General features: G+C 44.0%; 1 protein-coding gene across 2 annotated transcripts in view; it reads left to right on the top strand.

The window, feature by feature from the left end:
• Window positions 1-16586, top strand: part of c9orf72 (C9orf72-SMCR8 complex subunit) — a 54924-nt gene that overhangs the window by 22542 nt on the left and 15796 nt on the right. For both annotated transcript variants that reach the window (XM_033018279.1, XM_033018278.1), the window contains one exon: window positions 4686-4802. In XM_033018279.1, the coding sequence (XP_032874170.1) occupies window positions 4686-4802 (117 nt within the window). The remainder of the gene's footprint in view (window positions 1-4685; window positions 4803-16586) is intronic.

Genomic DNA, 16586 nt, shown 5'->3' with positions numbered 1-16586 from the left:
GTTAAATCAGTAATCCTGTGAATAGTTTTGCACAATAAGTATACAGTAAACCCTTGTTATTATGGACCTCAATATAACGGATTTTGGTTGTAGCGGATGGACCTACCAACCTTCACTGCCAGGCCAGGCTGCCAATGACCGCTCCTGCCTGCACAGCCTTCCCGGACGTTTCCAAGCCGGACCTACTGCCACCACCACCGGCCCACACAGCATCCTCGATTTCTTCCCTGCCGTGCATGCTGCCACTGTCACTGCCGGCCACGACCAATGCCTCCGCCGATCCTTGCCTCTCCCCCAGCCACCACCAGGCCGGGACCGTCAACTCACTTAGATTCCAGATCAAGTTCTAGACTCTGAAGAAGAGTCTTGACCAGAAACATCATCTATCCATGTTCTCCAGGGATGCTGCCTGACCTGCTGAATTATTCCTGCACTTTGTAACCAGCATTTGCAGTTCTTTGTTTCTACTGCTTATACAATGATAACTCCATTACTCAGTAATCCCTTACTCAGTTATAGCGGACAATCGGCAATAACAGACACCATGGTCCATTGGTGTCCCCCATGGTACTTTATAATGAGGGTTTACTGTATTTGTTATTGTTGTTTGTTATTCTCACATGATCTTTGACCAATTTTATTTACATAATGATGGAATATACATATTTTGTATCAATGGAATGTTGCATGAAATTCTTATTTCAAATCCTTTACTTAGAGAAGAATGAAAGAGTCTAATTTTTAAGTTACCATATACAATTGTGCAGACTTTAAGATTATTGAATGGAAACTTCACAGAAAACCTTATAGTAGAATCAATACACCACATAAATAGTAAAAATAATTATGTTGTATTAGTCCCTGTATTAGTAAAATTTAAAAAATCCTGTTCTAGAATTAAACATTTAAATCTGAATGAATGAGGCTTCAATGTGGGTTGACAATAAAGGTGAAAGTGTTCAGACTAGAACAAAATAGATAAACTAATAGATAGAGAAATGTGGTCAGTGGAAATCAATGTAACAAAATGTGGGATTTAGTTTCTCAAGATTTGGAAAATAATCTTATCAAAATGTGGAGCTTTGCTTTGACTAGGTGCTTCCTGCAATATAGGAGAGAATGTTGAGTATAGGAAGATACTAAGGGACCTGCACTCAATATATACTTAGTGTATAGGAAAGAACTGCAAATGCTGCTTTAAATTGAAGGTAGACACAAAATGCTGGGGTAACTCAACGGGTGAAGCAGCATCTCTGGAGAAAAGGAATGAGCGACGTTTCGGGTCGAGACCGTTCTTCAGACTGATGACAGGGGAGGGGGCGGGACTTGAGATCACAACTTCCCTAACCAACAATGAACCTACCAGGGCACCACCCTGTCTGAGGTCATTTGTGGCTGGCCCTGATTGTTCCTGGTCTTTTCTCACCTTCAGCACCCCGCATCCCTTTCAGTCTGAAGAAGAGTCTTGACCCAAAACGTCACATGTTCTTTTTCTCCAGAGATACTGTTTGACCCGTGAAGCTGGTGACATGGTTAAATGGGGTGGTCAAAAAGGCTTTGGGACATTGACCATCAGTCAGAGTACTGAGTATAGAAGTTGGGATGTCATGTTACAGTTATATAAGGCAATGGTGAGGCTGCATTTAGAGTATTGTGTTCATTACTGGGCAATATGTTATAGGAAAGATGTTGTCAAGTTGGAAAGGGTGCAGAGAAGATATACAAGGATATACAAGGATGTCTGTGCTATAAGGAGAGTTTGAGGAGGCTGGGTCTTTATTTGCTGGAGAGCAGATGTGGAGTGATCTTCTAGAGGTTTATAAAATCATGAGAGGAATAGATCGGGTAAACCCGCAGAAGATTTCCCAGAGTAGGAGAATCGAGAACCAGAGGGCATAGGTTTAAGATAAAAGGGGAAAGATTTTATAGGAATCTTTGGGGTAACTTATTCACACAAAGGGTGGTGGATGTATGGAATGTGTTGTCGGAGGAGGTAGTTGAGGCAGGGATAGGGTATGTTTAGTGGGATATGGGCCAAACACAGGCAAGTGGGACTAGTGTTGATGGGAGATGTTGGTATGTGTGGGCAAATTGGGCCGAAGGGCCTGTTTCCTCGCTGCATGACTCTGACCCGCTGAGTTACTACAGCACTTTGTGTCTAACTTTGGTATAAACCAGCATCTGCAGTTTTTTGTTTCTACATGGTAGTTATTTCCTTTAGTTTAGATTAGAGATGGGGGTTTAGTTTAGTTTTCACAGCGTGGAAACAGGCTCTTCGGTCCACTGAGTCCACGCCAACCAGCGACTTGTTCTATCCTACACACTTATGATAATTTACAGAAGCCAATTAACCTACAATCCTGCACGTCTTTAAAAAGTAGGAGGAAACCGGAGCACCCAGAAAAAACCCATGCATTCACAGGGAGATGGTACAAACTCCGTACAGACAGCATTTGTCATCGGGATTTAAGCCGGGTCTATGGTGCTGTAAGGCAGCATCTCTACAGCTGTGCACTGTGTTGCCTCTGCTGCGCCATTGTGCCCCATCTACTTTTTTGACTGGCAGAGACAGAATGAATCACCCCTCTGTGTGATAAATTTTCTAATTCAATGTCAATTTTTGGTGTTTGGAAGTAGGCTTGGCAACATGTAAGTTTTAAAAAGCTCCAATGTTTTCTGGCTCGTAAATCGGTATCCATCACAAAGTAATAACTTCAGGTATTATGGTACCTAATTTCTCCAAGATGATGCAATGGCAGTGTTTGTGGAGGAACAGACAACCACTCCCTGATTTCTGTGCTCTAACTCGAACATTGCGAACCCTGAGGGAGATAAATAATGGTAACTTCTGTCAGCCTTTCACTTATTTCTGAAGGCAAGGCTGCACAGCGGCACAGAAAGCTTCACAGCTCAGAGACCCGGGTTCAGTTCTGATCTTTTGTGCTGTTTGTGTACAATTCGCACATTCTTTCATGACAATGTTGGCTCCTCCAGGATGGCACCATGTTGCAGCTGGTGGAGCTGCTGACTCACAGCGACAGAGATCTGGGTTGGTTCCTGTCCTGGGATACTGTCTGTGGAGTTTGCACGTTCTCTCTGTGGTTGTGTGAGTTTCCTCTGGGTGCTCGGGTTTCCTCCCACATCCCAAAGATATGTGGCATTGTAGGTTAATTGGGTTCTGTAAAACCAACCCCAGTCTGTAGGGAGTGGATGAGAAAGTTATAATAGAGAAAGTGTCTATGTTCGGCGTGAACACATTGGGCAGAAGGGCCTGTTCCACGCTGTATCACTAAACTAAAAGGTGGTCAGTTTTTTCTCTCATTCCAAATATGTCTGGGTTGGTAGATTAAATTGTCCCCTGTAAATTGCATCTGTGTAGATGTGTGGTAGAATTTGGGGGGAGCTGAAAGGAATGTGGGAAGATTTAAAAAAAAATAGGATTAAAATAAAATTAATTAAAAATGCGTGGTTGTGGTTCAGTATGGACTTGATGAGCCGTAAGGTCTGTTTCAGTGTTGTATCTCTGTTACTTTCTCTGGTTGGCAGGATGAAATGAGTGGTGAGCCACACGTATTTGTGTTCTGATCTCAACACTTCTCTGTTTATATGAAATGACTTTGAAGGTTCTGTAGGTATGGTTGTTGAATTTACCGATGGCACATAGATACAGTCTTACAGTGTGGAAACATGTCCCATCTACACTAGTCCCATCTACCTGCATATGGCCCATATCTCTTAACCTGTCCTATCCATGTACCTGAGTAAGTGTTTCTTAAACGTTGCGGTAGCACCTGCTAGATATGGAAGAAAATAAATTGCGAATGAGGCTAGGTTTGATAAAATGGGAAAATATGTAAATGTTCATTTGGCAGAAAATGTTGTGGAAAACTGCATTATATAAATGGTGAACAATTACAGAACTCTGAGATGCAGTACAATCTAAATGTCCTGGTGTGCAATGTACAAAAAGCTAGTATGTTTTCACAGGTAATAATTGGAAAATTGAATAGAACTTATTAATTTTATAAGAATTAGGAAATGGCTGCAGGTGTCGGAAGGTTAGGCTTAGGTTGTATGGGCCAATAGTGAGTACACATCGGGAATATTGTGAATTGTCTTGTTTAGAGTTTAAGGATGTTAATGCATTGGAAACAGTTCAAGAAAATATTTTTAGCAGCTGATATGAGTGGGTTGTCTTACAAGGAAAAGTTGAATAATCTAGGTTTGTATTCATTGCATCACATGCATCATCAATCTACAGAGTTGAATGGAGAGAGAGGACAGATTCTGGAGATATCTTGTCAGGGATATATGAAGAGGATGGTTCCTCTTGTGGGAGAATCTAGAATCAGGTTTCATTATTTAAAAGTAAGGAATTACCCCTCAAATGACAGAAATGAAGCCAAATTCTTTAAGGGGTTTATGAATCTTTGTAACTACTCAAAGAACAGGAGAAGACAGGTCTTTGATCATAACCAGATTATTGTTAATTAAGGGAATGATAGCTTCTGATGAACAGACAAATGAAGGAATGGAGTAGTAATCCAGGGATGAAGGAGTTATCAGATCAGCCAGAATTTTATTAAATGCCAGAGCGAATTGTAGGGGCTAAATGGATTACTGCTGTTAATTCATTTATTTGTGCATTATCATATGAGCTTATAAATATTTCTGTACATTGACAGATGGTTCGTACGCTGTGCCTTTTCTTGACTCCAACGGAACGGAAGTGCTCACGACTTGCTAATACTAGTGGTTCTTTCAAATATAATTCGGGACTCTTTGTTCAGGGCCTGTTAAAGGTACGATTGTTTTCACAGAACATCTGTTGCTTTCCATCAATTTTGCTGCTTTCCCAAATTTAATTCTTTTATCAACTCTGTTTTATTGTTGTTGACTATGCTTATAAAACAGGTAGGTCTGTTCTGCATATTAGCTGATTTCTTCTGGCTTTGGGGCGGCACAGTGTCGAGTTGCTGCCTTACAACGCCAGAGATCTGGGTTTGATCCTGACTACGGGTGCTGTCGGTACGGAGTTTGTACATTCTCCTTGTGACCACGTGGGTTTTCTCTAGTTTCCTCCCACATTCCAAAAATGGGCAGGTTTGTAGGTTAATTAGCTTCTTTAAATTGTGTGTACTGGTGTATGCATAATCCTGGTCGGCGCAAACTTGGTGGGCCGAAGGGCCTGTTTCCACGCAGTATCTCTAAACTAAACTAAACTAAAAAGCTACACTTGGAGTGAGGGATTTTATGAGCAGGTGTGACTCCATACATCAATGTGTTGATGCACTTTGATTTTAATCACTAATTGTAATACATTGTTTAATGTTTCTCCTTACCAATGCCTGATTGTAGTCAAACATGTTGTATACATAATATTATAGTGCTAACAGGGATCAAAAGTAATTGGCGCAGGTCTTCTGTATTTAGCTGAATTAAACATTAAATAATCTGGATTAAAATAATCTTCATGGGATCCTTTTTCTTCGGCCATGTCTCTTGACTTGAATCTAGTATTAGATCATTTCTGGGAATTTATTTTTGAGCGCAGGTAAAGATTGGATTGGGGATAGAGATTAATAAAGCAGAAATTTGACTATTTTTAAAATAAATGAATCAATCTCCCTTAATGATCAATTACCTATTACCTATTTATTTTATATATGTGATTAAAGTAGTTTGGAAGAATACGGGCCGAATATGCAGGTGGGACTAGTGTGAATGGAGCATGTTGGTTGGTGTGGACAAATTGAGCCAAAGGGCCAACTTTCATGCTGTATGACAATGACTGGAAGGAAAAAATAGCATCATTTAATATTTAGCATTCTATTGATTAATTTTTATTATCATTGTCAATAATTCCAAAACATAAATGGATTCAATAATCAAGATCACCCTGTGCAGTTAATGTAAATAAATAGTTACAGCAGCGACCAGAGCTCTGAGGTATAGTGGGAGAGGGTGAAGACGAGCAGAGCCATAGTGATAGGTGAGTTGTTAGTTAGGGGGAACAGACAAATAATTCTGTGGTGGGTGATTCTGTTGCAGTAGATGAGGCTCCAGGATGGGGTGTGTTGTTTCCCTGGTGTTAGGGATCAGGATATCTCTGAGCAGCTGCAGGACGGGGGGGGACAAGGACAAGCCAGAAGTCACTACGCACATTGGCACAAATGATATTGGTAGGAAAGGGGATGAGGTCCCACAGAGAGAATACAAGGATCAGGCCAAAAGTTTTAAAAGGAGAATAGTAATCTCTGGATTGCTTTCAGAGCCATGTGCTAATGTGGGTAAAAGCAGGACAATATTACAGGTGAATTTGTTGCTGAAGAGTTATGGTCGGCACAGTAGCATAGCAGTAGATCTTTTGCCTTACAGCACCAGAGATCTGGGTTCGATCCTGACTATGGGTGCTATCTGTGCGGAGTTTGTACGTACGCCCCATGACTACGTGGGTTTTTCTCAGGTGCTCTGGTTTCCTCCCACACTCCAAAGACGTACAGGTTTGTAGATTAATTGGCTTCGGTAAAGATTGTAAATTGTCTCTAGTGTGTAGGATAGTGCTAATCTATGAGGATCGCTCGTCGGCGTGGACTTAATAGGTCGATGGGCCTGCTTCCACGCTGTATATTTAAATTAAACTGAACTAAAGTTGGTGCAGGGCAGGGATTCAGATTTTTGGACCATTTGGAGTACAATATTCAGTTTTAATCACCCTCCTTTAGTAAGGATATCATTAAGATGGAAAGAGTGCAGAGAAGATTTATGAGGATGTTGCCAGAACTCATGGGCCTCAGTTATAGGGAAAGGTTGGGCAGGCTATGACTTTATTCTTTGGAAAGTAGGAGGCAGAAGGGTACACTTATAGAGGTGTTAATAATCAAGAGGGCAGTTGATAGGATAAATGCACAGTATTTTACCCAGGGTAGGGGAACGATGAGGCAGAGGACAGAGGTTTAAAGTAAGAGGGGAAAGATTTAATAGGAATCTGAGGCAACTTTTTCACAAGAGGGTGGTTTCACACCAGGGGGGGGGGCGTCGCACGATGGCAGTCTCGCCAACAATCTGTCTATCTTTTCGTCTTTTTTGTTGTTATTTTTAGTGTGTTTTAAGTTTGTGTTAATGTTCTCTGGTTTGTTTTATGTGGGGGGTGGGGGAGGGGGTCGGGGGAAACTTTTTTTTCAATCTATTACCTTGCCAGAGATGCGATTGTTTTCCGGATCGTATCTCCGGTCGCTCTGAGGCCTAAGATCGTGGAGATCGGGATTCACTTTGAGCCTCACCGCAGGGACGTGGACTTACCATCTGAGCCGATTCCTTGCCTGGGATCGACGCTCCAACCGCGACCTGCGGACTTAAACATCTGGAGCTTGCAGTCTCGGGTTGAGACCGACGTCGGGAAGCTCCAGAAGCCTCACGACGTTCGACTAACCCCGACCTGTGGTAGATCGCCCGGCACGGGGGAGCTGAGATTCCACCCCCCCCCCCGATGCAGGAGCTTGATCGTCCCGACGAGTAGGCCCGCCGCCGGCTATGGGAGTAAGATCATCCTGACAACAGAAGGTTAGAGGCTCCCGACCGCTGGAGAGATAGAATTTTTTTTCGCTTTCCATCACAGTGAGGAATGCGGAGGAGTCACTCTGGTGGATGTTCATGTTATAATGTATTTTGTGTGTTCTGTTCTTTTTATTGGTATGACTATGGCAAATGAAATTCCTCGTATGTTGCAAAACATACTTGGCTAATAAAGTATGATTATGAGCTGCAGGAGGAGGTAGTTGAGGCAGAAACTATAACCACATTTAAAAGACACCTGAAAAAATTAATACTAAAATTTTGGAAAAAACCAGCAGCCCCCACAATTAAAATGTGGATTACGGAAATGACTGAGACCTTGCATTTGGAAAAAATAAGATTTGTCTTAATTGACAAACCAGAATTATTTGTTAGAATAGTCTCCATTTATTGAATTCTTAAAGTGAATTGGTTTAACACAAAATCAGGGTTGAAACTTGAGTTTGGGATTGGATGACTAATTATACTTAATATCTCCTGGACCTATCTCCACAATCTTGTTATTTGTAATTTCTTTTTTCGTCTTATTTTTTTCTCTATTAGTTTATAGTTTATTTTATCTTTTTCTCTCTTTATCTTTATTCTTTAAAACAAAATTAAAAAATTGAAGCTATGTAAGAAATCTGTGATTAAATTGTCGCTTACTACTATTTGTAGACATGCTTCTAAGAAAAATATTAAAAAAAAAAAAAAAAGAAAAAAAAAAGGCATTTGGACAGGTACGTGGATAGGAAACGTTTAGGGAGATATGGGCCAAATGTGGGCAGGTGGAACTAGTGTCGGCATAGATGAGTTGGGCCGAAGGGCTTGTTTCCATGCTGTGTAACTCTCTGATTCTATTTCTCTAAATAGGCATAATATAAAGATGGAACAGAGTGCATCAGGTAGTTCTGCTGTAACATTTTTCACAGTGTAAATTGGATATAACGTGATGGATCAATTGGAAAACACTATATATATTACAAGGGGCATATCTGCTATAACACGATTGTGAACTGGTACCAAGTATGTAAGAAGGAAACTTGTGCGTGCAGTGTAGGAATACACAGCTGCTTTGAGAACTGTGCTGCAATATATTAAGATTTAGTTTGTTTATTTTTACCTTATTTCAATTTTTGTTTTGTTTATCATAAGTGATTGACGTGGATAATAAGAATGTATATAGGAAGCGGAATGCTAATCATACTGCTGAGTGTGATAGGAAAAGGAAGACCTTTACTCTTGATGAAAAACCAGAGGTAATCAAATGGTTTCGTAAGATCATAAATGATAGGAGTAGTGGCGGCGCGGCTCTGGCTGCAGCGGCTCTCCGGCAGTCCTGTTTGTTTTGTGTTTTTTTGTGTTGTTTATTTTCGTTTTGGTTAGTCTAGTTTTGGTTTTTAGTTTGTGTTTTGGGGGGGGGGGGGGTTGAAACGGGGCTTGCTGTCTCTCCCTGCGGGGGAATGCGACTTTTTTGTCGTATTCCCCTTCTCTGCCTCCGTCTGCGCTGAGGCCTAATGGCGGAGCTGGCGACCTCGAGGCTCAGGAGGCAGAGCCCGCCAGGACTTGCACTGGGCTCGCTCCCGTGAGGACGGCCCGGCTCGGGGCTGGAACAATGCTTTCGTGAGGGGCTGTGACGCTCCCGTGAGGACGGCCGGCCCGAGGAAGGAACGGTGCTCCCGTCGGAGTGGCCGAGCCCGGGGAGGTACGGCGCTCCTAGCCCGAGGGAGGAACGGCGCCCATGTTGGGGCGGCCCAGCCCGAGGGAGAAGCGGTGCCCAGTCGGGGCGGCCCAGCCCGAGGGAGGAGCGGCGCCCAGTCGGGGCGGCCCAGCCCGAGGGAGGAGCGGCGCCCAGTCGGGGCGGCCCAGCCCGAGGGAGGAGCGGCGCCCATGTTGGGGCGGCCCAGCCCGAGGGAGAAGCGGTGCCCAGTCGGGGCGGCCCAGCCCGAGGGAGGAGCAGCGCCCAGTCGGGGCGGCCCAGCCCGAGGGAGGAGCGGCGCCCGTCGGGGCGGCCCAGCCACGAGGGAGGAGCGGCGCCCATGTCGGGGCGGCCCAGCCCGAGGGAGAAGCGGTGCCCAGTCGGGGTGGCCCAGCCCGAGGGAGGAGCAGCGCCCAGTCGGGGCGGTCCAGCCTGAGGGAGGAGCGGCGCCCATGTCGGGGTGGCCTGGCGCGGGGCTGAGACGGTAACGGTACTCACGTGAGGGCGATCCGGCTCGGGGCTGGAACGGTGCTCCGGTGGCTGGGACGGTGTTCTGGCGGCGGTGGCCTGAGTCCGGGGATCGGCTGCGGGCCAGCGGCTGCGTCAGCAGGACTGGTGGGCGGCAGCTTCGACCACCCTGGGCCGCGGTGATTGAGCCACGGGACAGTTGTAACATCGCCCAGGGGGTATCGCCTCAGCGCAGAGGGAGAAGAGGAGGGAAGAGACTGGAGACCTAAGACTTTTGCCTCCATCACAGTGAGGAGATGTTGGGTGGACTCACTGTGGTGGATGTTAATATGTGTTTATTGTTGTTTTTTATTGTATTGTATTGTATGTATGACTGCTGCAATTTCGTTCAGACTTCGGTCTGAATGACAATAAAGGCTATCTAATCTAATCTAATCTAGAAATAGTCCATTTGGCCCATTAAGTCTACTCCGCCATTTAATCATGGCTAATTTATCTCTCCTTCCTAACCCCATTCACCTGCATACTCCCCATATCCTCTGACACTCATACTAATCAAAAAAGTAATGAAAGTTTGAAAGTCCATGCGGTTTCATTCAAATTAGTTGGCTTAAGGAGCCTACACGATACTAAAGGCTAATGCTGGTAGGGATAAAAGAAAGTTGTCTTTCTGGAGCAATTGTAAGTACAAGTAAAACTCGTAAGGCTAAGGTGATGGATGGGACTGAGAGGCAATAGACAATAGGTGCAGGAGTATGCCATTCGGCCCTTCGAGCCAGCACCGCCATTCAATGTGATCATGGCTGATCATCCCCAATCAGTACCCCATTCCTGCTTTCTTCCCATATCCCCTGACCTATCTTTAAGAACCCTATCTAGCTCTCTCTTGAAAGTATCCAGAGAACCGGCCTCCACCGCCCTCTGAGGCCGAGGATTGCACAGACTCACAACTCTCTGTGTGAAAAAGTGTTTCCTCATCTCCGTTCTAAATGGCTTACCCCTTATTCTTAAACTGTGGCCCCTGGTTCTGGACTCCCCCAACATCGGGAACATGTTTCCTGCCTCCAGCGTGTCCAAACCCTTTATAATCTTAAATGTTTCAATAAGATCATCTCTCCTCCATCTAAATTCCAGAGTATACAAGCCCAGCCGCTCCATTCTCTCAGCATATGACAGTCCTGCCATGCTGAGAATTAACCTTGTAAACCTACGCTGCACTCCCTCAATAGCAAGAATGTCCATCCTCAAATTAGGGGACCAAAACTGCACACATTACTCCAGGTGTGGTGTCACTAGGGCCCTGTACAACTGTAGAATGACCTCTTTGCTCCTATACTCAACTCCTCTTGGTATGAAGGCCAACATGCCATTAGCTTTCTTCGCTGCCTGCTGTACCTGCATGCTTACTTTCATCGACTGATGAACAAGGACCCCCAGATCCCGCTGTACTTCCCCTTTTCCCACGACACCATTTAGATAATAATCTGCCTTCCTGTTTTTGCAACCAAAGTGGATAACCTCACATTTATCCACATTAAACTGCATCTGCCATGCATCTGCCCACTCACCCAACCTGTTCAAGTCACCCTGCATTCTCATAGCATCCTCCTCACAGTTCACACTGCCACCCAGCTTTGTGTCATCTGCAAATTTGCTAATGTTACTTTGAATCCCTTCATCTAAATCATTGATGTATATTGTGAATAGCTGCGGTCCCAGCACCGAGCTTTGCGATACCCCACTAGTCACTGCCTGCCATTCTGAAAGGGACCCGTTAATCCCTACTCTTTGTTTCCTGTCTGCCAACCAATTTTCTATCCACGTCAGCACTCTACCCCCAATACCATGTGCCCTAATTTTGCCCACTAATCTCCTATGTGGGACCTATCAAATGTTTCAGAAAGTCCAGGTACACTACATCCACTGGCTCTCCCTTATCCACTTTCCTAGTTACATCCTCAAAATTCCAGAAGATTAGTCAAGCATGATTTCCCCTTCGTCAATCCATGCTGACTCGGACCGATCCTGTTACTGCTATCCAAATGTGCCGCTATTTCATCTTTTATGATTGACTCCAGCATCTTTCCCACCACTGGTGTCAGGCTAACTGGTCTATAATTCCCTGTTTTCTCTCTCCCGCCTTTCTTAAAAAATAGGATAACATTAACTACCCTCCAATCCATAGGAACTGATCCTGAATCTATAGAACATTGGAAAATTATGACCAATGCGTCCACGATTGCTAGAGCTACTTCCTTAAGTACCCTGGGATGCAGACCACCAGGCCCTGGGGATCTATCAGTCCCATCAATCTACCCAACACCATTTCCTGCCGAATGTGGATTTCCTTCAGTTCCTCCGTCACCCCAGATCCTCTGGCCACTAGTACATTAGGAAGATTTTTTTGTGTCCTCCTTAGTGAAGACGGATCCAAAGTACCTGTTCAACTCATCTTCCATTTCCTTGTTCCCCATAATAAATTCACCTTTTTCAGTCTTCAAGGATCCAACATTGGTCTTAACTAATTCTTTCCTCTTCACATACCTAAAGAAGCTTTTACTATCCTCCTTTATATTCTTGGCTAGCTTACCTTCGTACCTCATCTTTTTCCCCTATTGCCTTTTTAGTTATCTTCTGTTGCTCTTAAACATTACCCAATCCACTTGCTTCCCGCTCATCTTTGCTACATTGTACTTCTTTTATTTTTATACTATCCCTAACGTCCCTTGTCAGCCACGGTCGCCCCTTACTCCCCATGGAATCTTTCGTCCTCTTTGGAATGAACTGATCCTGCACCTTCTGTATTAATCCCAGAAATACCTGCCATTGTTGTTCCACTGTCATACCTGCTGGGGTATCTTTCCAGTCAACTTTGGCCAGCTCCTCCCTCATGGCTCCATAGTCCCCTTTGTTCAAATGTAGCACTGACACCTCCGATTTACCCTTCTCCCTCTCCAATTGTAGGTTAAACGTGACCATATTATGGTCACTACCTCCTAATGGTTCCTTAACCTCAAGTTCCTTTATCAAATCCGGTTCATTACATAACACTAATTCCAGAATTGCCTTCTCCCTGGTAGGCTCCAATACAAGCTGCTCTAAGAATCCATCACGGAGGCACTCCACAAACTCCCTTTTGTGGGGTCCAGTACCAACCTGATTTTCCCAGTCTACCTGCATGTTGAGGATGTTGAGGCCTCTGAGGATGCAGGTTGAGGCCTCTGAGGATGCAGGTTGAAGGACAAACAAGAAAATATTCTGGGACACATTTTTTGTCATTAAAAGAAGGCTTTGGCAATCTATGAAGACTTGAAAATCAATCTGAAAATCCTGGTGCTTTCGTGCCTTTCAGACCCAGCAATGACTGGTTTGAAGGATTTAAGAAACACTACTGCCTGCACAGTGTGAAATTATGTGAAGAACAAAGCTACTGAAAAAATCTTCCTCTTATTGTAATGAAATTAATTGACAAGGAATGTTAAACTCTGGATCAGATTATTATTTTTGATTAATCTGATTTATTTTGGAAACAGATGAACCTTGTGGGGCCTGTGTAGCAAAAAAAATAAGCTCCTGGTTTCAAGGCAGCAAAGGTCTATGATGTCAGGAACAAATGCGATTAGATTTATAGCCCGAGCATGTGAATGTTGTATGACAGCCAATCCTTGTGCCTTGAAAAGCTTGATCAGGTCTAGCCTAGGTAACTATTTCTAATCGAGCAATAGAGGTTTAATGAATGGACAATTTTTTTCCGATCTCACTATTGAAATTTTTGAGTATTCAAATGTTACTACAAAAAGAAGAATATATAGACTGTAAAATTATTCTCCTCATAGGCCAGGTGTCAGCAACCTTGTTCTGCATAGGGGCCAGGACCCATGTCTGTGAGCGGATGGTGGGCCACATCTATCGCCATAGTTAATAAATGGGGGTAATAATAATACATACTAACTAAATTAGTAATACATAAATTAGTAATAATACATAATAATACATACTAACTAGTGTGACACTTGGTGGGTTTTTTCGCATTAGTTTTCACGTGTTTTTCAATTAGCTTTCTGCAGTTCCCAGATCCCTCGCGTCCTCTGGACTGGCTGCAGTTCCCAGGTCGCATGCGTTCCACGGGCCAGGACTATCTGTAGCACCCAGGTCGCCTGCCCCGGGTCTAGCTGCTGTTCCCAGGTCGCCTGCGAGCCCCAGGACTAGCTGCAGTTCGCAGGTCGCCTGCATGCCCTGGGACTGGCTGTAGCGCCCAGTTTGCCTGCGTACCCCGGGACTAGCTGCAGTTCCCAGGTCGCCTGCGTGCCCTGGGACTAGCTGCTGTTGCGCCCAGGTCGCCTGCGAACCCTGGGACTAGCTGCAGTTCTGCGGTCGCCTGCGAGCCCCGGGCTGGGAGTAGCTGCAGTTCCCAGGTCGCCTGTGAGCCCTGGGACTAGCTGCAGTTCCCAGGTCGTCTGCGTGCCTCGGGACTAGCTGCAGTTCCTAGGTCGCCTGCGAGCCCCGGGCCGGGACTAGCTGCAGTTTCCGGTCGCCTGCGTGCCCCGGGACTGGCTGTAGCACCCAGGTCACCTGCCCCAGGACTGGCTGCAGTTCCCAGATCGCGAAAACTTTTTTTAAAAAAAAAGGCTGCGAGCCGGATGAAATCTGGTTACGGGCCGGATCCGGCCCGTGGGCCGTAAGTTGCCGACCCCTGTCATAGACAATGCCCTGAGTCATCCACCTGGAATTGAAGAGCTATCAGAACATATAAAAGTTTTGCCTCCGAAAGCCACCTGGAGATTGATAAATTCCTGATTAGTAAGGGTGTAAGGGGTTATGGGGAGAAGCAGGAGAATGGGGTTGAGAGGGAAAGGTAGATCAGCCATGATTGAATGGCGGAGTAGACTTGATGGGCTGAATGGCCTAAAGCCCTTGTCCTACTTTCAAGACCTAATTGGCGACCTCTGCCGAGTTTGCCCTCGACTCGTACTCGCAGCATGGTCGCCACTAGGTCATAGGAGATCTTCGTAACTCTTCCTCATGATCGTGAGTGATCTCCGCGTACTCGTGGCCTCAAGTAGGTCGTGGCGTTTTTTCCAGCCTGATAAAAAATGTCCACGAGTAAAAAAAAAGGTTGGCATGGAAAAAATTGATACTTTTTACTTGTAGGTAGGTCGTGATGGTAGTCGTAGGTCGGTAACTGGCCCGAGAAAAAAAATGCAAACATGACATCATTTTATCAAGTGATCATTTTCCACTCGTAGCTAGTCGTAGTTGGTTTTAGGTGTGGAAGATTGAGGTTGAGGGGGGTCATAGGAGGTTGTAGACATAGTCGGAGGAGGTCATAGACATAATTGTAGAAGGTCGTAGGAGGTGTTTTACTTCGGGGAGTCAACACGACCTTGAGATTTTTTTCGTCTAGGGTCTTCTAAACTCGTGGATTAGGTCGTCCAAGTCGGACAGGCCCTTAATTCTGCTCCTACAACTTAAGAACTGATGAACCTCCCTCCCACTATTGCTCGGCAAAGGAATAGTGGCAACATTCAAGGCTACAATTGGAGGCACACAGAAGGCTACTACAGTAGGCGAGGACAAATCAAGCAATGGTGAATTTTGAAAAAATCTTCATCGATAGAACAGAATAGACATAATTTTAGAGGCTTGGGCTTCATGTCACAAGGGATTGCTTACAGGGAATATGGTGTAAACTTATTCCAGATCTTATTGATAACTTTAAAGGTTTTGAACCACTAAAGGAATTTCCCAAATTAAATGATCAGTCTGTGGCTTTGGTTAAGCAAGTCAGATTTGAAGAGGTGGTGGTGGACCATGTTGAAGAGTTGCTGGAGTCCAATGAAAAAGAGCTTTATACTGAAGATCTGCATGTTTCATTTATGACACTTCAATAGCATTTGTAGATGATGTTGATGATGTTTATTAAACGATGCTTTGAGGTTTACACTTGTGTCTTCTGTCTTGCAAGAAATTGATAAAAACAGCTGCCATGGTTTGAAGACAATGAATATAATGCTGTCCAGCACAAAAGTAATTTGTTCTGTAAAAGCTGCTCTATCACCCCATTGCGAGCTACTCCATGAGAAACGTTTATCGAAGCAGCAACAAATAGACTCTTCAAGGGTCAACACTACAAAGAAGATACAAACAGATACTGCAGCCATTTACATTTAATGCCCCCTTGTCCATGACAGATCTCCAGCCCCATCTGCCAACCCTTCATAGATATTTATGACCCTCTACATTTACAATAACTCTGCCATTACTCTAAAATAATTTTATTTATTTCACTCATTTATTCAATGGTTCTTTAATTTTATGCAATGTGTCTTCAGTTAAGGTCGAAAATACACATGTAAATCACACCTTCATAGATTTAAAATCCTGGAGAAAAAATAATTTAGTGATTATGAATCAGAAACATTCTAGCTTCTATCCCCCATTTCCCCATTGAAACAATTGTTTTAATAACTGCATTTTGTGTAATGTGAGGTTTCTTTGAAACACAACTATCACATTATTTGCAGAACTACCTGTATATCTGCATGACATTTATTTTTAATAGAGCATTTTGAAAGTGTTTACATTTGTTTGGGTGCCTGTCGTCCTGATTCATGAAAGCGTTCTTATCTAAGGGGTAACTGTAACTATTACAAAGAATATTTAACAGCAATATTAGAGTTTGAGAATGAGAAAAGAACAAATCTGGTGCATAAGGCCTAACGATTTAAATTAAATGTGAATCATTCATGACCAAACATTATTCCTCCAAATTGTAGTGTTAACCCACAGGTTAAAAATAAAAATATTTGGTCGAGTATTCAATAAGAGTATAATTGTAACAATGGGACCTACAAACTTTTGAATC

The sequence above is a fragment of the Amblyraja radiata genome, chromosome 3 (genome assembly GCF_010909765.2).
Source record: "Amblyraja radiata isolate CabotCenter1 chromosome 3, sAmbRad1.1.pri, whole genome shotgun sequence".
Taxonomy (NCBI): domain Eukaryota; kingdom Metazoa; phylum Chordata; class Chondrichthyes; order Rajiformes; family Rajidae; genus Amblyraja; species Amblyraja radiata.
This window is presented reverse-complemented; position numbering and strand designations above follow the sequence as displayed.